A 27,978-nucleotide genomic window follows, 5' to 3' on the forward strand; every position below is an offset into this window, starting at 1 on the left:
TGAATCATCTCGCCGACTGCGTGTGCTGCTAGCGGTCGTTGGCCGTGCGAAGCGCATCGCGTATTCAAGTCGAAATGGCCAACGAAGTCGATAATCATCAGCCAAGTTTAAGAACCAGACCACACGCACAACATCAAACAATTGAATCAAATGGCTCCTATATACGTGGACAGAGCTTTCGCTTGATTGACTATACGTATAATGAACTGTTTCTAATACTTTTGCTCACCTCCAAGTCCAATGTGTCTCCCATCATGCCCGTCCTTAAAAAATAAAAAAAGAAAGAAGAAAATTCAATAGAAACGATTTGAACTTGCCGCCCAATGTCGGCCTCCCAATCTTTTTTTTTATTCTTTGCCGCGGTCACGGCTTGTTTGCTCCTGCTCCACATATTGATTGGACACGGGTATACAGCAGACAGCAACAGCAGCACTGAACGTGCACTCTATACACATTGAGTGTATGTGTGTATGTGTGTGTGTGCACAAACGCATTAAGCACCTCCTTAACAGACAGGACAGGAAAATCAATTAATGAAAGGTATATAGGTTTTTTCCCACGGTGGCAAAGGTCGTGCGTGGGTCTTTACTGATCGCACCGGCGACGAGAGTTCCTTATATTTGTCGCATTCGGATATCGTTTCGAATGTGTACCTTTTTAGCTATCGACGGATGCCGCGTGTTGCAAATGAAGCAAACGGATTTGCGGATGAGCTTTTTTTTTCTTTCTTTTTTTTTTTTAAAGAGTTTTATGAGCTTCAGGTTCGGCTTTTTTGGGAAAAAAAGGAAAATGTGTGGACACACATTCGATTGGACAGATAAAAGGGGAGAGAACCAAACAAAAACCCACCCCCCAAAAAAAGAGACAAAAAACGTAGGAAACGGATGGAGAAAAGAAGAGAAAAAAAAAACAAATGAAGGGAGGGTAGAGACTAGGCAATTGGGAGGAACCACGGAAGATGATGATGATGATGAAGAAAGAAAAAAGCTGAGAGAGAGACTTGCCGGATGATGAAGAACTGATTAAAGAGATGCCGCCCTTAATGATCGATTATAGTGGCGCTGATGGGGAGAGGGATCTTTCCCAGTGGAGGAGGAAAGAAACGAAACAACTCGTCGAGAGGAAGACAGAGAGAAAAAAAAGAACAAAATAAAAATAAAAAAAACAAAAACAAAAAAAGAGGAATAAAGATGATGAAGGTAAGTAGAAAACCAATTCTACTTTACAGGTTTGTGGCAGCAAGAGGAGAGCTATGTGGTCTCTTTTCTATATGCGTTCGCCGCCATTGTTTCAAAGGAGGAATCAGACAAAGAACAACACACACACACGCACGCACAAAATGAGTAGAAAAACAAAAGACAAAAAGAACATAATCATGGTAATAAAAGATCAACAACAGCACACACACACACAATGTTATTCTTTCTTTTTGATGTTGTTTTTAAACCAACACCAAACTCAATTCGGAAAGCAAACAAAACAAAACAAAAATTGTAAGGTCTATACGAGGCAAGAAGAACCGTAGAAATATAGGGGGGGGGGGGAGGGATTTTGATTGGCTGCTGGCTGCGTCAACGTGTACGCAGAAACCAATCAATACCGCGGGAGATTTGACCGTATCGGCTCATCATATCTTTCGTAAATTGAACCTGCCTGTTTGACGTCGTGTAAGCAAGTCACCTGTGTACCACCCAGCAAACGCCCCGTCGAAGCGGCGAGTCCGATCCAAGATCAAAGGAAAGTTTGTTTTTTTTAAAAAGAAAAATCGTTTGGCATGACAATCGAAATCGAAAGAGAGAGAAAATGCAACTAATAACAAGCCTCCAATCAATGGGCGGCATGTATTTTGTTTTGATTGATCTACTGTATATATATAACATAACTGCACTCGTGCACTATATGGAGCCTACAAACAAATGTCAGTTGGGTCGGCTTTGATGCTTTTATCGCGGTTAGTTTTCGTTCAGAAAAAAACACATTTCGGAGCTCTGCCATTACAGCTGATAGACACTCAGCGATGCGTCAATCAACAAACTGTGGGTAGGCCTGGACGTTTTCCAACCTCTTTCAAGTATAGAAATGATGACGTTATAGCTTCAATCTTCAATATATAGCCCGATATTCTTTTGGTTTTTGCTCTTCTTGTTGATGTGCGTGCTGCGCTTGTTGTGTATACGTATAAGCTTTGAAACCCTGCTGAAATCGAAAGATGCATAGAGCACGTAGAGGGCGAAGAGGAACGAGTATTGGCTGATCAAAAAACACGCAAAGACGTGAGCAAGATGGTCGTTGTAAGGCACGTCTTGGTTCCCAAAAAAACAAAAATTGTATGAAAAATAAGGGTCTATACGCGTTGCCAATGAAAACTATAGCGAAAAGAGGCGAGTTTCTTTTTGGATTCGAGCCGAAATGCAGTAGGATTGAAGAGGAGAGCAGGGCATCAGAAAGGACACACACACAAAGAGAGTGAGAGAGAGAAATGGTAGAAGAGTAGGATAGATCAAAGGCGCCGCTTGTTTACATAATAGCGGATTGCGGTCGGTCGACAAACAAGCCGCCCATCAGCGTTGCCTTTTACCTTTCGGCTCCTAGCAAAAAGCACGGAGAAACACTCTTGTCTTTTATTCTCTCTCTCTCTCTCTCTCTGCTGGTTCCCCCTTCTCTCTCTCCTTCTCTTTTTCATTTATTATTTTATTTTCCGTTCCTTCTTTTATTTCTATTCGTCTATTTTGTGCTGCGTGTTTCTTTCATCCCCTCTCGACACAGGCGCATAGACAAGAGAAAGACACGCACGCACACAACACGATATATAGACACGCATGCTGCGTAACACACGACGTTTGACGTGCACATGTATAGCAAACGAGTTTGCATATTCAACTGTTTTGGCTAATATAGACTGACCAGCTAACCGGAATGGCGCATTCCCCGGCCGATTCAACAGGTATCTATACTATGTACAGTATGTAGATATAGCCGAAGCCGAACACCCTATATATATAAATGAGGCTCTTTTAAGCTGCTGCTGCTAAGGAAACGTCCCACGATCCCCACACACTTCCGTATAGTTCTTTCGCATTTTTGTTCTGTCTTTTGCACGTGATCCAATGTTTCACCTTTTTTGGACCGTTCGGTTGGCATATATCGCGTTATTTCAAAAACGCCATTCGATTTTCTTCTTGGATAGCAGCCGATTCACTACTGCGCTCGGAGATATGGCAAAATGGATAACACAAAACCAAACAAGACGAACACCTAAAACAAATCAAATCAAATCAAGTTCGTTGGTCTTCTTGGTATTGAATTTGGTTGGAAGTCTAACACAGCAGACGGAGACTCTCTTTATTCGGTTCAAGTACATGTGGCCATTGATTTGGATTGCTCACCGTTGGCCGTTGCAATGGCCCGTCGCGCGCTCGCCATCGTTTCCTGTTTTGCAAACATTTGTCGCATGCTGATTTTCGTTGTTGCGTGCCCTCGGATGCATGTCGTGCATTCGTGAACGTCTTGGCTTACGGATCGGCTATACAGCTCCGTGTTTGCATCGATTGTTCATCTCTTATCCGGACGTGCGCAAAGCCACCCTCAACATATCCTGAATGCACGCGCAACATCGAAATAAGAAAAACAAAACAAACCCGAAAATGATAACAAAAGCAGTGAGGGTATATAAGACGACGAAGAGGGCCACTCTTGAATTCGTTATCCCCTAATTCCGTATTCGAATATTCAAGTTGGAGAGACGTGCACCAGCATACGACATGGCGCTTTTATTTTTTTCCTGTCTTGTCTTGTCTTGTATTGTGCAACGTCCTCGCAAACAAAAAACTAACCAAAAAGTCTGGTCTGCGTTGTCTGTGTCTGCACAGTGCGTTAACACCACTCTCGCCCTACATTCGGTCAAACAATTTGAAACGAAAATGCGAGACCCCGGCCGAAAGAAAGTAGAGAAGACAAACAAAAGAATTGCAACCAACAAGAAGAAAAACAAAACTTCGAAGCATTATCGTGGAGGGGAGGTGTTAATCACATAATCGTATGAAATCATCTGGTAGTCGATCATCATCATTCAAAGTTTGGCCGACAAACACACACGAGTCGTGATTTTTTCTTTTTTTTTTTCAAATTACCATCCGTCCTCTCTCTCTCGTTCTCACTCAAAAGAAATGGAGACAAGAGATTGAGGCGGGCTTCTTTTTGCTTCGCCCATTTCTCTCTCTCTCTCTCTCAATTTCTTTTGATTTTGTGTTGCTCTTAACTGAAATGGCAGCCCCGGAAAAAATAAATGTTGTACAAGTTTTGGCTGGAATAAAAAGAATCGCGTCCCCCTCTTCTCCTCCTGCGCCCTTTTAAAGGCTCTTTAGAAATCGGTTTCCTTTGGCTCGCCTAAAGAGCGCACCGTGCGCTCGAACGGTGCGCAGAGGTGGGACCAAGGGGGAGATCCAATAGCTGTCACTCACCTTCCATTCACAGCCCGCGTTTCTCTCTTTCTATACGTCTTGATGCTGCTGCTGCTGCTGCCCTTTGCGGTCGACAGTATATAGTATACGCGATTGAAAATTGAAGAAGTGCCACACAGCCATAGCGCAGCGAAAAGCGAGCTTCCTCTCTCTTCTGTACAACAGCGAGAAAGCAAAAGAAAAAGAGAGAGAAAGAAGAGTATGCATAAAAGGGCGGAGGAAAGAAAGAAAGAACGTGGGTTATTCAAAAAAGAAGAAGAAGAAGGCCAAGAAGTGCTGTGTACGATGGCCAACTATATGGCTGACTGGCTGCTATATATGCCCTGCCGCCAATGATGCCGCGCATCCGCCACCATGAACGTTAGACTGTGTTCGAATCCTATAAATATGAGGGCGAATAGACACACACAAAAAAAAAAAGGAGGAGGAAAGCATAAAGGCGAACAAGTTTTTTCAAGTGGAAAGAGCTGGGCGGTAGCGAACGGGCGCGGTATCTGGCGCATTCTCTGGAAGCCGATCTTAAAAGGGTATGGGCTAATACAGAAGAGAAAGACAATACAGAAGAATGGACATGAAAGCTTTTCTGGGGTGTCCAGGTGCTACTACAACTGCTACTACTCCACTACTACCGCCTATTGCTATTATTCTATTTACTATATAGTCTATACTTCAATTGATGCTCATTCCATATATAATATGCATATACGATCGCTTGATAGCTGCTATATTTGCGCAAGTCTCAGCAGCAAGCATATGCTGAGCGTTATTCTCTCTCTCGCATTATATACGATTATAGATTGATCATCTCAGCAGTGGTTCAATGAGAGCATTAAAGCAAACAATGGGAGCAAGCGAAGAGGAGAGCGGATTTGAAAACGCGGCCATTATTTTTTTTGCCGGTCTATTATCACCGTAACCTCATCACCTCTCTCTGCTTTTCAGGAGGTGTTCTTCTTTTCATCTGATCAATGCAGTACACAACTGCATTTTTTTTCGTTTTGTTTTAATTTAATTATTTTTTTCTTTCTATAGACGCGCTGCTGGTGTTATTTGGCCTGCCCTTTAAGCACACATTGTCTTTGGTAGAGATTGTGCTACCTCACCTTACGACCCATGACCTACATGCTTGCTCACGCTTCCTGCAAATAGCCGCTTTGCCGAACGCCATTCAACATGGCGGCATCAGTGAGAACGCGTCGTCGTCGAGTCTCTTTGTTTTGAAAACGAATGATCACCAATCAACTGGTATATATAGCGTGTTATGTACATAATACCATGCGATTTATTGATGCTTCAATTGAGTATGGTCATTATGCATTTGAATATAGAACTATACGTATATAGAATTTTCCAAAATCTGTTTCATTTTTGATTTTTTCTGATGCTCATTGTTACGAAACGTAACGTTAACGGATGCCACGTATATACTACGGTATACATACTTTGCATATTGGCAAATGCATCTGCCATTATCGTGGTGATGGTGAAAGACTTTCTCATCCACATTGCAGCGTTTCTTTTGTTTCTGACTTGAAATGATCTTTCAACTTAATCTCTCGCACACATTCCCGCCACGTTTTCTCTTTACATCTGTTCTCTTATTCTCGTTTTCTTATAATAGCGCGGCTGCTGTTGAAAACAAAACGTGCATACGGTTTTTTGTTATATGCCGTGGAAGAGAGAAACGGTTGAGAGACCCAAGGTCCATCAGGCGGCCAATGCCTGGCGCTGTCGGCTCCGTCTCAGCATCGGCAGGGGGTCCCAACGTTTGTGGTTTTTCTGCCTATATATTCCTGGGCATTATTTATTTAAGAAGCGGAGCCTGTCGGCGGCAAAGCGGACGTGCATATATATAAACTGTACATCCACACACACACAAAAATGGATGGCGGGACAACCTGCGTTTCCTCCTCCTAATATACTGTATATATACAGTATATATATAATGTCTTTTGCCGTCCATTTCTCTTTCTCTTTCTCTTCTCTCAAGGTAGATATGGACATGCACAGATCCCTTGGCTATGCTGATACACATAGGCCTATATGGAACAACATCTTGCTATAATACACGCAGCATCACATGAACTGCTGCTTCATGGGATGCATGACGGACAGGCTGATGACTGACTGGCCAGTAGAAATAATGCTCTCAATAAATGTTGGACTGTTTTGTTCTTTTTAAAAAAAAAAGGGAAGCATTTAATAGCTTGTAGATCGTTTTGAGGACAGAGATTGACAGGACAAGGGGAACATAAGGTGGAGGGACGATAGCGGGTTTGCCAGACGACTCGCATGGCGATGGCCAATTTTCACTTTCTTGGGTCGCTTTTGCCATCAAGCAAGTCTTCAACTAGGTATGGCCTATTTTAAGGACATAGTGTAGGCCTATACCTATACTCGAATATCATCTATAGCGCCAATGAGTGCCAATAACGCGCATCGTAAAGCCTAAAGATAGAGCCTGTTTATATATGTGTATATCGATAGACTAAGGCAGCATCATTTACAGTGCACAGTTATTAGCTGGCCCTTTCCATCTATAGCCTACACTTGAGAATAGTTCATCAATGGCATTCCAACTATTTACGATAGCGCTATATGTATAAGCTATATATCTATATACTCATTATGGCCGTATATATATATAGACTTTGGCCATGTGCGATGGACGCAGTCTAAACGACAAGACAGTTTGAGTGGCCGCCCTATAATAGCTGTCAGTCATAATGCAATTGAAGATCTAGGATGTAAGCAACAAGCCAAATGTTTTCCAGTTTCCGGTATGTGATAACGTATTAACTCGCTGTCAGAAACCAATGTCGGTTATGAATGTTTTACACAGCGCTCAGAAGATCGCAGTGAATAGAAGGCCAAAGGCAATAATGGCCCCGTTATAGTGTGATATACCACTTTGGCCAAAGAGCCTGGCATCATCCCCTACATCTCGATATTCAGTGGGATGCTGTTATCTGATGTTATATAGCGACATTGCGATGGCGAGTGCCTTGCGGCCCCATAATCTGACAGACGTCTGGCCCCACTCCGCTGGATCCACCGCAATGATATGCCGCCCAGCCGAGGGACGGAAGAGAGTCAACAGAAGAGCTAGAGAGAGTTCGAGACATTGTCGATGTTGAGAAGAGAAGTTGTTTGGTATCTAGCCAAAGTCCGAGCTGATGCGTCCGCCTTCCAGTCGTCGCATCCCGACATTTAGATACACGAGTCGCATGAGTAGTAATAATCGAATTCAAAAATATGTGCGTATTGTATAGCTATAGATATAAAAATGCGTGTGTCTGCTAGCGTCCACAAGAGCTCGCAGTCCAACAGATTCACATCTGACCACCAGCAAGTTGGAAATATATTAAGGGATGGTGCGGCGCTAAGATGACGATGAGGATCAACAGTTGTAAATACATCGCAACAAACCGTGTGGGCCCTTCTCCATTATTGATAGGCCTCCTACAACTTTGCTATATATATTCCAAACACAAAAAAGATGACATCCATTTTGCCTCTTTTCTTCCCACCCTATACCGCAATCGTGGCTATAGGGGTAATATTAAAAAAAATAATAAAATACCGAAATAAAATAATAATAACAGAACATAAATTTTAAAAAGAAAAAGACATAAAAAGAAAAGGATAAAAAGGAGAAAGGAAAACAAACAATAGATGGGGGGGGGAGAAATTCTATCGTACGCCACGAAGGTTATATGGTGGCCAGCACTCGCGCGCCCAATGTGTATAGTCCATACATTATTCTTGTCGTTAAAAAATGCCGACAAAATATCTACAGTTCGATGTAAAGACAAGAGAGAAGAGGGAGATGGGAACACACACACACACACACACGAAACAAAACAACAAAGATAATGGACAGTGCTATATAAGCTTTGGCCTTTGGCTGCTGGCCCACTGAAACGGCTGGGACGTTTGGAGACGGTTTGCTGCCCCCCCTGCTGTTTTTTTTTTTTTTTTTTTGGCTGGCGTACCTCAACATGTTCTCTCAGTCTACATGGCTGTGCCGTACGTGCATATGTTCAGGCTAAATCGTTTTTTTTTTTTCCAGTTTATCTACGTATATCTCCAGCAATGATCTATACATCGTCTGCTGTGTACTGTACAGCATGGTCCATTGGCTGCGGGTAGGAACTGACAATAATGTCCATTCGGACCACATTCCAAAGATCGTTCGAACCGAACAATGCCATGGCTTGTGCAGATGAATTGGGACGCACACAGCACAGAGTCCCATGAACACAAGAACGATAGCAGCAAGCTAATAGATTAAGCTTTGTATATATGGTAAGCCATTATAGCTAGTAGACCAGCTGATTCATTTCAAAAATTCAATGTCACTCTTTAAATGTCCATCTCTTTCGATATTTCAAGTCAGTCAAACCGAAAATACAAAAACAAAAAGTAGGCCAGGGCAGTAGGCTATACTAGTTTTACAGCAATTATAGTCCATGTTATTGCATTAAAAATGGAGTTAACAAGAGAATTGTTGCTCCACCGGAAGCAGAAATGCAACTCGTTCATTATCCCAATTTGGGCAGCCGGAAGTGAAGCATTAATTCAGGAGGGCAGGCGGCGAGCAGGCAAACAGCAGGCCATCTACAGCAGTGTATATTACATATCCATAGATGCAGCCGAGTGGAGCACGCGGTGAAATGGGAAGCAACAACTGCACAAGCGCAAGCAATTCACAAACGACCTACTTCGGTGTCACAGTCATATCTCATATAATAAGGCAGTCTCAGCAAGAGCCAGCCCAAGCTAAACGTACACACCGGGCAAAAGGTATAGGCCTATATGTATATACTACACGCATCAGCAGTAACAGCTGCAACAAAAGATTATAATACACAACAGCACCTTTCCAAAAATGAAAAGGAAAATTCTAAAGGTATATGCTATATGCTATTATATAGCAGCATCAACAGATCACAAGTTTATGTATATCCCTTAACATTTTTGCCATCAGCCAGAAGGGACAAGTTGGACATTCCTCGACAGTCCATATACTTGCAGGTATACAGTCAATAGCTTCGCAATTGTCCATCACTAGTTTTAAATAATAATAAATAAATAAATAAATAAATATTATTACTAATAAAAACTAAGTAGACTATGAGAAAAAAGATGACCTGGTGTAGATTAAGATCAGGGGGGGGTAAGGATGTGGAGGAAGGAAAGAAATACAAGAGAAACGCAGCATTTACTTTCTATATTCAAACAGAAAAAACGGAGCCTGTGTGGCTGATGGGATAGGGCCCATATAACACAACAACAACAATTTGCCGGACAGCACCGCGTTCCTGGACTATAAGTCTAAAAGGCGAACGGTTAATGGTTTCAACGTATATATATATATATAGACCCCTATATATAGACAGCGGAGACTGATGAGAAACAATGTGCAAGACATCCATTTCCGGATGGTATATATAAAAACGTTGGACAAGGTCACTTTCAATTCGAATTGTATATAGATTCACCGGAATGGACTTGTTGAACATTTGATTACACGGCGTTTACAGGTTGTGAGTTGAGTCTTGCCATAGTTTTAGGCTGCATCGAGGGGTGCCGTTGAGACTCCGCAACACAACAACAACAGAAGAAGAAGAAGAAAAAAAGAAAGATCATCATCATCATCATCATCATAACAATAAAAAAAAAAAACTCGGCACGGTTTCTCAGCGGCCCATTCGGACATTATAAACATGTACCATCCTTTTCGGTGTTTAGCAGTTTTAGCTTCTCCCTACACCCACCTATGATGTTTGAAAAAATATTTAAAAAAAAAACGTTGATAAGATGGCGAGTCGGAACCAGCCGAGCTTATAGCCATCAAATTGAAATATGTACGAAAACATGGAAGAGAGAGAGAGAGAGAGAGAGAAATAAAATGAAGGAGAAGGGGGGAAAGAAATTGTAGTGTAAAATGAGTTTCGCTCGTTTAACCATGCCGGACATTAGAAACAAGTTTCAAGCATGTCGTTAACTTTGCCAACCGTGAAGTTCATTGGAGACATTTCTCCCTATCCCCCCCCCCCCCTTTTTTTTTTTTTTTTTACTCTGCCCGTTTTCTAGACCCTGGCCCAGTCAACTGTAATGGGCCTTTTACCTTTCAACTGCACCGTATGGGCTCGAACTTTTTTTATTATTATTATTTTCTTTTTTTTTCCTTTTTTTTTTTTCCCATTTCTCATTTTATTTTCATTTTCATTTCTTTTTTCTTTTTTCGTTTTGAGGACCCAACCGTTTGGCCGAAAGAGTGGGAGGAGGATATATCCTTTGATATACGGGCTATAGTTAAACGTTCACGAGAGGAAGGGAGGGGGGGGGGCTGGGAGGGAAAAAAAAGGAAAAGAGCTTGGGAAGATGGTTGGTCGAGATGTGGGAATTTTAGCAGGAACGGGCAGAAAAAGTTAAAGAAAAAAATATAAAAAGAAAAGGGAATTTACTTCTCGTTTTCTTCGCTTCGATGCAGCCTGTCACACCCTCAGTTTTCACGGTTTGTAGACATGAAAAATATTTTTAAAAATAATAATAATAAATGGGGAAATCATCAAATCCTTCCATAGTTCCTCACGACCGCCACCGGAGCCAGTTATATAGTATAAGCGAACAAAAAAAGATGATACGGCTAAACCAGGTGGAAATGAGTTGGGTCCCCCCACTTTAAATTACGTGTCTGTTTTGCATTTCTTTTTTTCGATTCCGCATTTATCCGGCTTCCATTCAAAGAGATTTGTTTCGTTTTTTTTGTTTTTGTTTTTTGCCTTATATTTGATAGTTTATGTGACGTTTCATTTGGCCTGAATGTTTGGTATCTTTCAAGCAGCAATCTACAACGAGTCAGTGCTGTCTTTCGTTGCACAGCAATCTGTGTTGTGATCACCACTCGTCTTTTTCTGGTATATGTATATAGACTATATATATACTTGATTGATGCCATTCTGTTGGTATTTAGGAGTGGCACATTCACATGGCAATAGGCTATAGGTCTAGTCTAAAAACATCTCAAAGAGAGATGAGAAAGAGTTTCATCCATATGCAAATTCTGTGTATAACACAACCGAAATTTACATAAACGGGCAAAACGAAACCCCCCCCCCAAACAAAAAATGCCAAAGGAATTGGGAAAAGGAGCGGCCAGCCACTTGAAATCTATTAGCGAGTGGTCGACAAATAAAAGGCACACTGATGTCTGTTTATTATATCCCGTTGGGTGTTTTCCGTTGGCCCGTGATGTGGTCCCGGTTTTGACGGGTTTCACGAGTGGCCGTCATTGAAATCAGTCAGACAGCCAGATCCTTAAAAAAATAAAACATGCCAAAACCAGTGAGTTGGTGTCGTGGGCCACACCACACAGCCCTCAGTCATCAATCTGCAGCGGTAGACTATGTAATATGATGTTGGTGCTGCACATTCTCCAATCATCCAGCACAGCAGCAAATCAAAGTCGAATGAGGCGACGGACCACACGCGGCCAACGAAATACGAAACATAAAAAAAAAAACCAAAAAAAACTGATTAAAAGATCAATAAATGAGTAGACCCTATTTAATGACGCGTATGCAAATAAAGCGATTGATAAATGGGATAAGGGTCGGTGAAGCTAGACAAACTGGTATTAAAAACAGACTCGTAACACAAGACAAATAAGCCAACAAACAAAACAAGAAAGGTGGCGCCAGGTCCCCCACAGCTCAAACAATAAAAACATAACAACAAACACAACAAACAAAACCAAACAGAAAATAAAAGGAAAACAAACAAAATCATAATAATAACAGCAAACACAAGACAAACGGTGGCGCCACTTTGTTTCGTCTTTATCTTTCATTGCGTTTCCCTTTCTGTCCGCTCTTTCGCTACGTCCTTTTGTAGTCCACGTCCTTGCCGAACGCACCCCACATGGGCAAACACAGCACTCGTGCTGAGCGCTGGCACGCAGCAGCACAACACGTTAATGGGCAAAAAACGACGTCCCCTCGGTTCAAAATCTGGCCACGTCGTTTTAAGATGTGTCTAGGCCTTTGAAATCTCTTACACGTTTGTGCATAGTTTAGGCAGTCCGCATTCCTTCGCAACCAAGCGGCCAAGAAAAATGCAAATGCCACTATCACCTACTGTACAAATGAGCGCAGTTTCCTGCCTTTCGCTTGGAGCCCCACACCAAGCCCCGTTTCAAGTTTGAATTTCCTCCTCCTCCTCCTGCCACGGTCTCCTATTTTGTATTTCCTTTTTGATGATTTCTTTTGGGAAAGCAAAAGAGAACCGCCGCCGCTGCGACAGCCGGGGAAAAAGAAAAAAAGAAAAGGAAATTTTCGGTGCCGACGTCAAGTGCCGCTTAATTGAAACACTAATGACAAGCAGTAACTGTATCCTCCTCCACTTGACTCCCCGTCCTCCTCCCCCCCCCCCCCCTCTATGAATCCAGCGGAGCGCTAGTGGATAGCACCAGCATCGCCACTCGGGGCTTCCAGTTCCTATACACGTATATATACAATGTCTCCTGAAAACAGCCTACTTTACTCCACCCTTCCATCCACCCATCTTTCAACTCCGCCCACTACTCAGCGACGTTGATGGGTCCCAGTCAAAAGTGTTTCTCTCGCTCCAGTGAACCCTAAACCTCCTCATGTCCTTTCTCCGTCTCCCTTTTCTTTTTTCTTTTTTTATTATATCGAAAAAAAAAAAAATAAATAGAAAATCAAATTTAAGAAAATAATAAATTGAAAAGAAAAAATTTATAATCCGAAAATTCTGATGCATTTTCAAAATGGGCAGAGTTACACCCCCCAAAAAGATTGGCCGCATTAATAAGTCCCAGGAATAAAAGGTATACATATTTTAATTGCTGTTGCGTATTAGAGAACAGTCGGGGACTCTTGTTTTTAAATAGGTCCTTAGTGGCAGTTATAACGAGAGTGCGTTGACGTAGACAGTGCGTATACGTAGGATTATAACTATAGATGTATAATACGAGGAAATGGGAAAACAAGTACAAATATCGCAAACATAATGAGGTAGTATGTAGGCTAGACTATATGATTAGATTAGATTATGTATACAGTGGATGTGCACTCACCGTCTTTTGCAATACAATCAGATTGACTGTACACAATCAAACGGAGTATGGCTAAGTACCATGGATGCACGCAGAGGAACAGCAAATAAGGTAGTAACTTTGGCATGATTATCGTCCGACTTTGACGTGATTACAGGTTGTTTGCTTTATTCTAGAGGGCTGAAAGAAATGAATAGGGCATGGAAGAAATCTGGTTTTTAACAAAAATATTCACATCCCCCGTGTCGTGATGCCTCCAAATGAATGAAGGCAAGTTAATTTGAATATGATAGAAATCAGTTATTGCGCCAAAATGCAATAGGTCGAACGCATCAGCTGCGGATGATGACGCATCATTTGAAACAACAATTTCACATGAACCCTACACTATGTATTCATTTCGGCTCCATGATCAGCTGTGATCTAAATATACGTGATGTCGTCTAAATATAATCTCATTTCATTTCATATATATTATGCGTTTCGACCAATTTTTTCAGATCTCGTCCATCTTCGATTCTTGCTCGCCTTCGGTTACCGCAATTCCCGCATGCAGCATATCAGATAGCGCGGCGAAATCTAAGTCAATTAAGAATGAGTCGATTTTAATTGCACCTTATCAATTGCTGGGCTTCTCTATATGAGCCCCTCGTTTGCCGCTGCCTCCGCCGCACTTGCCGCCGGCTCGTTTCTACCTATCTCAAAGATTGACAGTAAATGCATGCGCGGCTTGGCAGTCAGTGTGTGCACTGCGTCTAAAAAGAATCAAATTAATAATAACGAAGGAAAAGAAAAGGAACAAAAAAAAAAGAGAAAATTCAAGAACATCAATGAGAAATTGTAAAAAGAAAAAAACCCAAATCTTTTGTTGCATGACTTCTCGGCCCGCTAAGCGGACAGAGATCGGTTCTCATGCGTAGACTATACGTATAGCTACAGTACATACGTATGTATTCCATCATCGTGACCAATGCGCTCCCCTAAATCCCGATGAATGATGAATTAGCTGCGTGCCGCTCCTCTACGGATAAATCCAAACAACGCACACATTCGCGCGCACACACAAAAGAAAGGGCCTCGAGCTGGTTCCTCCCTTTCGCTCTCTCTCTCTCTCTCTCTCTTTATCAGTGGCAGCAGGTAAATGTACTCGCGCACGTCTAGCTTTTTTCTTTCTTTATTTCTTGACGCATATACTTGATATTTTTTTTTTCTTTCGTTCTCTTCATCGCCTTGTATTGCAGCTCCATTTTTTCTTATGCCTGCCTGCCTTTTTTTTTTTTTTATTTTTTCTGGTGGTTGATCTCGTATAAAAGACGAAGAAAACGAGAGATGAGAGGGAAACAGAAAAGAAAAAAGAAAAGAAAAGGAAAGGAAAAAAAAAAAAAAAAAAAAAAGAAAAAGGGCGGAGGAGAAGGAGGAGATCGGAGCTCCTTCAAAACGATGAACACCTGCCGGGGTCTCTGACTTCAAAGGAGCCGATCGGTCCAGGTTAAATTACGTCCAATTAAGGAAGACTGTCAATAGCCTCAAGGTTTCGTTTCGTCCCTCTCTTCTTTTCTTATTTCTTAACATTTTTTTTTTTTCGTTCTTTCTTTATTTCTTTCTTTCTTTCTTTCTTTCTTTCTCTCGGGCTTAGCTCTAGAGAGGGAGATATCCGCGCTGCTGCTGGCTCACGTCTTTCGGTTGGCCTCTTGGCTCTCGTCATGCAGGCCCCAGAGAAAGGGCCCCGTCACTCTAGAGTAGGCTACACATATATAGGGCCTATGGGCCCAATCTTCTTCAATTGATTTGGCTCGAGCTGATTTCGTATAGGAGCGTTCGGAGCTGAGCTTGAGCAATTCACCTCGAGCGCAGATTGAAGCGCCATGGCTATTAGCTATATTCGGCTGGAGGGGGGGAACTACAAGAAGAAGGCGAGAAGGCTGGAACACCTGAGCACCATTAGGGTCATCAGAAGACCCGAGCATCCATCAGGATTGCACCCAACGCTGCTGTTGATGTCCATCTATAAAAGTGCAGAGATCATATACCAGCCGTGCGCTTCATCGTATACCGGTCCTATTTTTGCGGTTCAACTCCCTTTTTTTCTTTTAAATTCTTTCCTTTTGTCTTTCCCGTCTCTAAAAAATATATCGTTGACGCTGTTTAGTTGGTTTCAGTCCATTCGATTGGGTTCTATCGTACATTTCGTTCATTAATCATACGGCATCAACAGTGGACGGAGACGGACAAACAAATATTTAAAATCGTCTAACGATTATCAGGCAGAGTCACCGATGAGTGCGGCAGTTGCTTGATGCAATTGTTGATTTACAGCAGGAAAAAAAATAAGAGGAATAAGAAACACGCGAAATTGGAGAAAAACGAGCCTCGTCTATTGTATACAGAACTGGCCGCGTGACGTCTGAGCGTAATGGCGGGTAGCCTATCCTCAGATTTCCTTTCGTTTCCTCCCCCCGACCTTAACATTTTTCTTTGCGCCAGCATGTGTAGAGCACACACAAAAAAAATATGATGCTGTACAAATTACAAGCTAGCCGCGTTTGAAATCCGATATACAACATACGATAGGAAATCGATACGTTTGGGGGAGAGAAAGAGGGGCAGGCGTGCTATGGGGGCAATATATAGAGTCGGCGGTATTCCAGTCGGGAACAAATAGCAAAGTATGGCGTTTTATTTTTCTTCTTCTTCTTCTTTCTCTCATATAGCCTACGAGCGCAACGCCGCAAAGCCGCAACGGCCATTTGCCCATGTATCGCATGTTTTTGTTGTTGTTGTTTTTAATCAAAGCTGCAGTGCTTTTCCTGATTGAAAACATATCGGAAATCAGTTGAAGAAACGCAGGGAAAACGGGTTTTTCTTTTTTTTTGCGTCAAGTTTTGGCTCCATCCCGCAATTTGAGGAGGCGAATAAAACTTAAAACAGTGGGAGAAATAATGGAACAAAGAATTTTGTCATCGTCTGATTCCCGATGCTATGTAATAAAAAAAAGAAATTGAGGGAAATTTACATAAGTCCGTTATAATCTGGATCACCATAGTGAATGAGAGCAGCCATATGTGAAAATGAAAAACCAGGCATGATTCGTTGGCATGGCGTTAATGCAGGGAACATGATTGTCCTAATAGCAAGAAAGAAAAATTACTGCAGTTTTCAGAGCTTATTTTTCTTCCGTTTTTCTTTACTGGTGATTGTTTGCTAGCATGGGTTTCAGTTGACTTTGCATCGATCTCCCATTCATGCTGTTTAAAAGTTACCGCCGCTGCCAATAATGTTGCGGGCAGTGATCGGCAGGGGCGCTGCCTAATTTTTTATTTTGTCCATCGACAAAAATCACATGGCGTAATCAAAATTTAACGTGGATTTCGATTAAGTTATTGGTTTTCTCGTTAAACCAGCAGTAAAAACAAAAACCAACAAAAAGTGCTGCTAGTGCACCAACTTTATTTTTTTTTTACGTTTAGTTCAAAAACTATTTAACCAGTGGAAAAATAAAGTAGATTTCCGGGATTTTCATTTAATTCTGAATTGAAATCCTGTATTTCAAACAAAATTCGAAATTTGTTCACTTTTGTCAAAATCTGCAAAAAACAACTTCTCTTGAAACTCGACAAAAATCACATGGCACAATCACAATTGAACGCCGATTTCGATTAAGTGATTGGTTTTCTCATTAAATCAGCAATTTAACCTTCAAATTACGTGGTACAGTTTCCCAGATAAGGATTCTGTCTAGATGAAGTCATTAGGACACCACCGACCCCGATTTTTACGATACTTCTCTCAATAGATGGCGTTTGCTGTAATAGGGTGTAACATGAGTTTGAGGGTAGTTCAGGCATGGTTCAGGCACGATATAATAGCAAGGTACACGATCACCGTATCACTCTCTGTAGGGGGAAACGGCGGGTGTTTACTAAGTGGTTCCAGGATTCCCCGCTAGGTTCGCTAGCCTAGGAGGCCGGTCGTCTACAGGGGTGATAGGGCAAAACACCTTGTTTTATTTTTATAATTTTTTATTATCAGTTCGTGTGCTAGAAAAGTAAATCCACTAGGGCTCCTTTTCATTCCCGATTTTTTGGGACCAAAATCAAAATGACGGTGCAATTTGGGAATTTTGTATTTATGTTTTAAATTCCCCCTATTTTGAAAAATTGCGCGTTTGCGGCGTTGCCTAATTCATTTGTTTTTTAAAATTTCAAAGCAGAAACATTCAGTCATGGTCAAAGATAGGGCTCGGCCCCGGTTCTCGAAAACCCGGGTTACCCGCGGATCGTCGCAAAAAATAGTCACCCATGGGTGATCCGGGTAGCCTTTTTGCTAAAATAGGTAGACTGGGCCGGTTTTGATGGGTAAACGGGGATACCCACCACCATCTTGAAAAATGGCGGCGGGGATGGTACCAAGTTAAAAAAAAGGGAGGGTGGCAAAAAAGTTTCTGGGAAAATGCCATCTTGTGGCGGAAATTTAAAGCACAGGACTAAATTCCGGGAAAACCCGGGTAATCAGGCAAAAAACTGGGTAATCGGGTAGAAAATCGGGGCTAACCGGGTTATGGAACCGGTTTTGAAATTATGATACCCACTTAAAACCCGGGTAGGTAATGGCCCAGAGTCTCAAGAACCGTAACCCACCGGATCGAATTTTTTAGCCGAGAAGACCTACCCATTCGCCCAGATACCTTTTTTTAGCCAAGAAGACCTACCCATTCGCCCAGATACCTACCCATTGGATGCGGGGCCGCGCCCTAGTCAAAGAGCCCTGGTTGAAGCACGATAAGCACTAGCCCTCTCGGAAAAGGGAGACCAGCATCCAATACGAAATAGCTGGAATTAATTATTGGTCCAAACTTAGTTCTATCAGTGGTCTTGTGTCTACAGGAATACTGAAGTAGAGCCGAATGCATTTGAATCGAATCATTCGGCCTTAACTTCCAAACTAAAAATGTTTCCCGAGCAATACCAATTCTTGGCATCGCCAGTTGGTGGTAATTGTTAAGATAGTGTACCGGAAGATCCTTGTGAGCTAGAGCCACCACCCGCAGATAGTGTACCGGAAGATCATTGTGAGCTAGTGTCACCAGCCGATCCAGATTCGAATGCTCCAGATGGGAAATTTAAAGCTAAACTAAGTGGCATAAGCTTCAAAGGTATAGACTGGGAAAAGGACTGAAAATCGTGCTGTCTAATTGGATTGATATCATGTTTAGTTTTTACAGCTATCATGACTTCAATCTTAGTGTCACCAAGATCTTGCACCCTATGCCCGAGCAACATAAATCATGAAAACCCGAAAGAAATCCATGTAGAGACAGCATCAGAGGATCTATCCCACAGTAGAACCACGGTCTAACAGGAGAGGTAGACAAACGCGCTATCCCTGGCATCAGCTGGGATAGCTCACTGGGGTGGGAGGGTTCCATGGCATTCCGCTAGGAGCGCCACGCGCAGAAAAGGGCTAATGCGAAAAGACAAAAAAATATATCGTGCACCTCAGCAGTCAGCAAGCTTGGCTGCTTGGTCGCTCAAGCTGTCAACCGTGCTGTCAGGCTTCTTGACTAATTATTATAAATTATTATTCTGTCAGCATCTGGTTTATTTTAAAATGGTGTCAATAACTGCCAAAAAAAATAACTGATTTCAATGTTCACTTTTACATCAATTGTATTATTCATGTTGTATTCAATTTAATTTGTGATATTCCTATTTTAATTTTTCAACTGTTCAATAAAACCAAGATTTGAAGCCTATCCCAATCTTTTTAAACTTTGTATAACACTATTTTCTAGTTCGTATTAATCCTGTACCCGCCATTCTAGATGCTTGAGCGATGCTGAGGTGCACGATATATTTTTTTTGTCTTTTCGCATTAGCCCTTTTCAGCTCGTGGCGCTCCTAGCGGAAAGCCATGGAACCCTCCCACCCTACTGAGCCAGTCAGCTCTTATGGCGTTTGTCTACCTCTCCTGTTAGACCGTGGTAGAATAACACTAAAACCAGAAATGACCCAGACCAAGAAGCCCATCGAGGCAGTCGACGCGAAAGCGAAAATCAAAGCAAGAATTAAAGCGGAAATAAACGAAATGATCGATAATGAGATACGAATTTCCGCTGAAAAGTTTAAGCGTATTAGCGTTACGTTTCGTATTTGGAACAATTGACTTCCTGTGTAACAAGCAGTCGTTCGATAATGGCAGTGATGTCGTAAATAAAGTCAAAGAAAATTATTGTTATATTGTTTTCATTTTTTTTTAAATAAACTTTACAGAATTGGATAGCTCTTGGGTAAGGGCTATCCATTTCTGTAAAGTTTATTAATTTTGGTCTTATAGTTTTCCCGCAATAAATTATTGAAATTTTACTTATTATTGGGGTGGGGGGTTAACCGGATACCCGCTAAACCGCACCAAACTACCTGAAAAACGGCAAATCGGGTAACTCTTCCAATAAGTATTTTTTAAAGCAATATTCTTGTAAAAATGGACAGATCTTATCAAGATATATCCATTCCTATCATTTAAAAAAAAATTTGAATTATAGTTTTCCCGATCATTACCTGATCGGGTTTTGGAACCGCCAACCCAAGTGCCTATGGCCCAATTTACACTAATTTAAGAAAACACACCGGTACTTAATTCAATCTATTATATAAAATGAAAAAACAATTAATGTAAGTAAAAATATTGTATTTGTAAAATTTAACAGACAGCAAACAATAAATGTAAATAATATAAATACACAAAGAAACCAACAAATTAAAGCGCAAACTCCACTCCCACGGAAAACCACGCTGTGTGTATCAGGAAAATGTGGGAGCGGAAAGCAGAAATACATGAAAGGGTATAAGGGTTGAGAGAGCCAATCAGAGGGCCGGGATAGTCCCACTGGGATGTAGCGGTGACGGTCTCGACCCTTCGAGACCGTCTCGCGGAGACCAATGTCGATTTCGGACGGCTGCCCTTTTCTGCACTGGTGCAATTGCCCCGAGAAAAAGTTGTTCGAGTGGTAATCTTAGTGCAATCCACTTTTTCGGTGCATCGAATTGGTACGTTCCAGTGGCGCTCCGGCACCGTCCGAGGTCACTCGAAAACTGCACTTTCTTGCCCGACCTTTTTAGTCAGTGCCAGCGGTGCAGTGCAATTTCTAGCAGACGAATTTAGAGAGTGTGTTGTTTAGTGATAGGAGCCTTTTTTTCTTTCGTCTGTTACATCCTCCAGCCGGCGTAAAAAGTGAAAAAAGTGTTCGAGTGTAACCTCCATTTTCTGACAACCCGGTGGAGTGCATGACGTCACATGACCCTTCTCGCTCCGAGCAAGTGCAGCCATCCGAAATCGACACAAGTTGTGACACAAGGAGATGGAAACAACAGATGCCATCTAGCGGAAGAGGAAATGACAAGAGCAATGTTACCGGCAGAATTGCCATAAGCGTGCTCAAATTTTGAGCGACCGGCAAGTCTGCGAACTCCAAGAGGTATTGTTTTTTGCGGGGGGTTGGCAACTGTTCCAAAACTCGTACACTAGGCCGAGGATCATTCTGGATCTTCAGCAGAATTTCAGGCTAAAATTGAAAATTTTAAGCCAATTTTAAGCCAAAGTAAGGCCAGTCGCCAGTCCGTACACTTTGGTTTGGAGTTGCCAACCCCCCGGTTTTTTGTATATTTTGAGGCAAAAACTAGGGTAGCCTACACACATATTTCAAGGGAAAAAATCATGTTCAAATGTTGTTTGTGTTAATTGTCTTGATAATTGCTATGTCAAATCTAGTAGTGGATTTTTACGATTTGTCCACATAAAGTAGCCACAGCGCTTTCACGAAAGGTTCAGGCTTGTTAATGCCTTTCATGGGTACAATTATTCGTAATAATCGTTCTAACCAACTCTAACCTCCTACTTCTTCTTCTTTAATTCGTACTTCTCCTTACGAATTTGGGTTTATTTCATATGGAATATGGAAATAATATATTTGTTTGACGTTTATTATTGAGACGAGACATGTACACATATTTATATTGTAAGGTATACGACTTGTTCGTGAAGAAATCATTTGAAGGATTTGAATGGACGAGATGAGGACGATGTAAAATGCAGTGGGTTCACATGAATTTGCTGATGTTGTACTAACATGTCGGTGGTTAGTTGTTGTTGAATAGACTGCCAAAAGAAGACGTGATCCACCAGACGGGGATTTAATTGAGGTATGGGGCAACGTTCTTCTGCTGGCTCTTGTGCTGTGGAAGCTGAGAATGTTGGATTGACTTTGGTGTTATCTTGTGAATCCGAATGTTTCCCCGCTCGATCGGCACTAGTATCGAGTTGACAGGAGTTCGATTCGGGATGAGTTCGCAGGTGAGCTCTTAAGTTGCAGGCTAAGGCAAAACACTTTCCACATCGCAAACAAGTGTGTGGTTTTTTCCCTATAAATCAAACAGTCAATAAAGGACAAAAGGAAAACAAAAATTATAAGAATCTTACCAGTATGTAGAAAGAGATGATTTCGCAAATTGGTCTGTTTACTGAAACCGCGTTTGCAGATTTGACACTGGAAGGGCCAACTGCCGTTATGGACGTACATGTGAGATTTCAGATCCCCTGGCGTTGGGAACGACTTGTGGCACATCGTACACTTGTGAGGTTTTTCCTACAACGCAAATGAAAACTGAATTAACGAACTCTCCGATATTCGTCAATTGATTGAAGATGTATACAGATATATTCTATTGCTGATGACCACAAACGACTTGCCACTTTTCCTTGCAAGGTGTGATGTGGTACGCGATATACTATAGTATACGTGATACATCGCGTACTAGCGTATATCGCGTACCACATGATTATAATCATGTAGTTACCAGATTAAAATTTAGTCTACCCATAGCTTACCTTAACGTGAGTCATCCTATGATAATAAAGGTTGGATGAAGCCGTGAATCTTTTCCCGCAAATAGGACACTGATGTGGTTTCTCGCCACTATGAATTCTTCGATGAGTATTCAACGAGCTGGAAGTGGAAAACCCTTTTCCGCAAACATCGCACACATGCGGTTTTTCACCTGAAATCAGATAAGCACAAGAATAGTTGTTAGACAATCAATGTTTAAATTCAGGTTTACATTATTTACCAGTGTGCGTGCGTATATGACGTTTCAGCAACGATGGACGATCGAATGCTTTACCGCACACTTGACAGGGCAAAAGAGTCCTTTCACGGTTTCTCCTCGGCATCGGTTGGTGACTCGTCGTAACTGACAGGGCACGACTATCGTTCCCTGAAGGGTGAAGATCCTTGGTGGAAACATCGCCTTCTTGAGGGGAAAGGACGTCGTGGTCGGAATCTGTATCGTACAGCGAAACAGTTCTCGATTCAGTACTGGTAGTATCAGGACTTATTGCTTTCCTAGGCAGTGAGTCCTGAATTTTCCGCAACGGACAGGATGAAGTGGGGAGCACAGGCGATATAGTAAGATCACCATCACTTTTGAAGCCCAATGGATTCTGAGGGTTGGCTGATGGTACAACGTCTTCTGACAAAATTGGATTCTTTGATAATTGCTTGCGTTCTTTCGGCTTGTAGCTCAAATCCAACGGTAGATCTGTAAAATAAGAGTGAAAAAAAAAAAACGGATAAAAATTTTTTTCTTAATGTTATTAAATTTATATTTTGTTTGTTTTTATTTTTGTGTATTCAAATCAAACCCTATTTTGCTCTGGTGTATACTGTACCATTGGAAGGCGTGACAGAAAAATTGTTATGCGAAAGAGGGAGATAGAAACAGCTCCCGAACATTTCAACTTCCTTTTTTTTTAGTATATTGATATGGGCTACCGCTTGTAGTGGTTAAAAAGTTCTAATAATCTTGTCTTACTGAAGGCTCAACCCCGACTGACCGACCACCACGAACGATCCACCCTCAAAATATAAAAAATTCACAATGACCTGGAAAATGGAATCATAACAGCCGCAGCGATATCTCGGGGTTACGCACACAAAAGCGGGACCTCATGCGTCGCAGTGGTAGCGGCCAAGAAAAGAAAAGAAAAATTAAATTGAAGGCATCCCAGCTGCTGGTATTGGTCAAGCCTTGACGATCAAACCTGTGATGTCATTTCTTTCTTTGCTAGCGTGGGCCAATCGCCGCCAAGCTAATCAAGAGCATCAATTCTTATTGGTCTACACCTGTGCCGCATTGTCTCTTTTCAGTACACGCTATCAAAAAACTTGTTCAACAACCACACAAAGGGAAGCCGTTCTTCTCCGCTTTTTTGTGTGTGATGTGGGCTGTGTCCCTTTCCTACTTTTCTTTCAAGGGACATTCGTCGCATATATAGGCTACATGTCTTTTACACAATCGATTCCCATTATAGTGATTATTATTATCGTGGCCTTTTTAATATCACGCTGCCGGTTAGGAATTTGAAATTTGTATGGGACAACAATGGAATTGGTATTGCATCGTCATCTAGCTACTGGTTGTAACAGGACAATCGAATCCTATATTTCCTACTTGCTGATGGCTTCTATTTATGCCGTTTGAAGGTAACGTTACATATAGTAGGCTAGTCTACTGTATCCCTTTATACACGCGTAAATAGCATTCTAGACTACGCATCACGTGAGTAGCCTCTGCTTCTTGTCGAGTTATTTTTCTAGATACCTACTGAAGTATTGGCAAAATATATCGAAAATACTCCAACTATAGTACAAACGTTTTCATTTCAATTTCAAGCATAATGCATTTTTAGAAACGTCACTATAAATAAGAACAAACCAAAAGAAAAGGAGGTTCTGTAAAATCATAAAAGTCTGTTTAGTAGATGATGTCATGCATCAAGAACTGAAATGAAAATTAATTATTCATATCCCAAGAATATACTTTAGCTGCTAAATTGCTAAGGGTCCTGATGGTCTAGGTGAAACAGAACTTTTAAAAATCCCCGTACCGGCTGCTGAAATTTAAGATTGTTACTCTTAAACAAGGTCCGTTAAACCTGATTTTGCTTATAACCGAGAAGGCATGAAAAGTACAACTATTTCAGGATGTGTAGCTCAAGGTCAAAAGCAGGAAGTAAACCTGTACAAAGTGGATCAGAGATGCAACAAAAAACAACAACAAATGAAACAAAAATCTAAATCGATTTTGATCCGTTCATAATTGTATGACAGCAAAGTGCCGCCACAATCTTATTTTGTTGCTATTACCGACTCTTCCACCAAAAAAGATCTTAGAAAAGAGGTCGATCCCGATAGTTGCCGCCTCACTACATGAAGCCAGATCATCGGCAATGGCCGCAAAGAATCGATCAGGTGGGAGAAGTTAAAAAGGGCAATATCACTACGGCATCATTAAGGTTAAAAAACAAGAAAAAGCATGAAACGGAGAAAAATAGGTACGTGTTATTGCCTGCTGGGACAAAGAGAGACCGTTGCAGCACTCTACTTCGGGACGCTTTAAAGCGTACCGCCTCGATTCCAAACGACGAACTGCTACAAGTCCATGATGTCGCACCAAGCAATGTGAAATCACAACAATGGCTTTGTTTTGAAGACGGTGCTTCCGCGAAAAAAGCTTCCATTAAACTATGGGACTCATTGTTATTTTTAGATCACCGATAAACGCATAAAAGAGGGTCGGTTAATTTTTTTCTTTTCTTGTCGGTTAACTGTTGCATTCAGGCAAAAACGTAATGAGCTCGACGAGATGTTGCTAATGTTCTTCCAACTCTAGTAGCAGCGAAAAAGTATCAGAAACTGTACGCAATTTTGGTTATTGAATTGCGACATAGTCCTACGTGAGATTGCACCTTGTACGTTCACAGTGTTCCATTACTTGCTTTGAATTTAGTTTTAATTTTGGGATGATTACAAGGTCTTCTAGTGGTTCATTCTTCCCTGGAGCTCGCCTAAACAAGCCTGTAGCCGACAGTTAACCGTAGCAATAACAACCAGCCATATGGGAAGCAAGGGGAATCGACCAACTACAGGCGACCTTTTTTCTTTGAACACGAAGAAAACCCCCCAGCGCGGGCAATGACTAATGACTATCCAGTGTTTTGAAATTCAACAGCTTGATCATAAATAAAGTTATTGTGGCCACGTATGCTACTCCAATCTATCCGTAACATTAACTTATGTGGAATCACCATTATGAAAATAGTTAAATCCCCTTTATGTTTTGAAGAACTCTGTACAAATACAATTTTACGTAAAAAACTAGGGCATAACGCTTGCGATAGCTGAATATTAATAAACTCAAAAAACAATACCAATTGTAAGAGCATTGAAACAATTGTCTTGTTAAACTGGTGCTTTCTTGGAAATGCGACACATTTTAAAATCTGTTAATTTTCCATCAATGTGTTGCATTTCCTACATAGTAGTCTACGTTCGTAGTGCTTGCAATTTCCTAGTAAGGAGCAGCAAACAAAACTAAACGCGAAACATTCATTAACTATAAGATGCCCAGTTAGTTTGTGCCTCCTCCAATTCTTCTGTCTTTGACTAAAATAAGAACCTTGTTTTTGCCAACACCGAAATTGGGTTTAGACGCATTTCTGATTCGAATTACTTCCACTCTGACTACAAGAAAATTCGAGCAAATTAATGAACCAAACTGAGGTTGGAGTGTATGGGTTGAATATTAGTGTACAGGTACTATGAAGAAAAGATAAATTAACGACTTTTTTTGCTAGTGGGGATAATACACCTGACCCGATTGGTCCCGTCCTCGCCTTTGAAAACGCCTCCCACTACCTATTGGTCTTCTATTGTGTTTCCACGAAAATATCAGGAAGAGTCTTTCGTGTCAAAGAATAAAAACCATTTATCACTTTTCTTTCTGTACTGCCGTTCCCGTTTTGTACCCCCAGCGGGTTTTGTCTATTTTGTTGTTTGTACCTCCCCTCTTTCGTTTCTCGTTCTACATTAGTAGCTTCATGAAAGTATTACGCATAGAGAGAGAGGTCATCATTTTTTTGTTCATCTTTTAGTGGCGAATGGCACTACTGAAAAAATTCAAAGCAAAGTAATGGCCGTATTAAGTTGGATGCCCACCGATACATATTAACTGTGTCAAAAATAGCGAGGCTTTACACCGACCTGAGGATCTCTTATGCATCATTCTTAATGTTGCTACCACATTTTCGCTGAAACGTTTCAACTCTTGCAGAGCAACGTGAATTCTCTGTCATGGCATCTTCCCCCTTAGCCTAACCAACGGCCTACTGAAATAAAAATCCTTGTTCACTATCAAAATATCATTGGTCATCTTCGACAAAGCTCGTTAAATTCGGCCTGAACTGCTACTGCCTTTTGTTTGAGATCCCTAGAGAAACTGGAGAAATAGGAGATAGACACCGAAATCTTGTTACCAGTTTAGCTAAAGATGCTTCAAATTACGACGCACTTACCCTATCCACGAGTAACTGGGATGGTAATTTAGTAAAAAGAAAAGCCAAACGTTAGGAATCCCCCACAAAGGCAAACAAAAGCCTGGCAATTCACATTAAAATCCACCTCCGCCAGATAACCTTGGGTGAAAAAAGATGATATCAACGTTTTACTGCGTAAATGGCCACACAATGACGCATCAGTAAGATATTACAATATGATCCATTTTCATTACGTGATTTCGCAGAGAAAAAGAAAATGAAGCTACTTTCAGCTGCCAACATGATTCTACTGGGACAGCCAAATGAAATCTGCGATCGTACGAATCATGTTGTTCGTCTTATCTACAGTACTGAGGTATATAATTTGACATTAGTGACCATTAAATTTAAGGCAAAAAAAACAAACAAAAACGGATGATTAGCAAAATTGCTTACATTATCTTGATATGTAAAGCGTTTGGCCAGAACCATTCAATTAAGATTTCTGAAAAGGTGTTGCTTTTGTATTTCTCCACAGAAATTGGCAACAAATTTCAAATTCGTTTAGGCTACGTTTTCAACAATCATTTTGGACGTTTAACGACGGCCACAATCTTAAAACAAACTTTTGAACTTGAAACCGAAAGTAGAAAAATTGCTGTTTCCCCGTTCAGAGTCGAAATTATTTTTCTCAATCATCGTTTTCATACTAACCATCGATAAAAATGTTTTTAAACCATAAGCTGTCTACTTCCAATGCCACTAAGTCTTCCAGCAATGCATAATCGCGGCTATTATCATGTCAGATTCATTTTTAATGAAGGAAAAGCTCTTACCTTGCTCTCGATCTGCTTTCTTCTTCACTAAAGATGCCAATATCTCACACGCCCTTTTCTTTTCGACCACGTGGTGAACCCGTAAGTTTACTGTTTCCAATTTTCTACTTTTCACTTCATCATGTACAGATCTAGTGTTTAATCACAGTAATTATTTGATTGGGTTCCATACATTATCGGTAAGGTTTTATTTATTATTGTGGGTAAACGAGTACTTTAATGAAGAATT

General features: G+C 41.3%; 1 protein-coding gene and 1 long non-coding RNA gene across 2 annotated transcripts; one reads left to right on the top strand and one right to left on the bottom strand.

Annotated features, from left to right (window-relative positions):
• The first annotated feature begins 18,334 nt into the window (after positions 1-18,334).
• Positions 18,335-19,297, top strand: LOC116924789. The gene is made up of 2 exons (XR_006647925.1): positions 18,335-18,697; positions 18,758-19,297. It is a non-coding gene; the product is annotated as an uncharacterized LOC116924789 (long non-coding RNA).
• Positions 19,298-21,506: 2,209 nt separating this feature from the next.
• Positions 21,507-27,885, bottom strand: LOC116924406 (zinc finger protein 239). Its single transcript, XM_032930933.2, has 5 exons — positions 27,750-27,885; positions 22,668-23,138; positions 22,429-22,598; positions 22,021-22,186; positions 21,507-21,962 (listed from the first exon to the last, which is right to left on the bottom strand). The coding sequence occupies exons 2-5, from the start codon at positions 22,768-22,770 to the stop codon at positions 21,589-21,591; spliced, it is 813 nt and encodes a 270-aa protein (XP_032786824.2). The 5' UTR covers positions 22,771-23,138; positions 27,750-27,885; the 3' UTR covers positions 21,507-21,588.
• Positions 27,886-27,978: the final 93 nt, after the last annotated feature.

This window comes from Daphnia magna, linkage group LG6 (genome assembly GCF_020631705.1).
Source record: "Daphnia magna isolate NIES linkage group LG6, ASM2063170v1.1, whole genome shotgun sequence".
Taxonomy (NCBI): domain Eukaryota; kingdom Metazoa; phylum Arthropoda; class Branchiopoda; order Diplostraca; family Daphniidae; genus Daphnia; species Daphnia magna.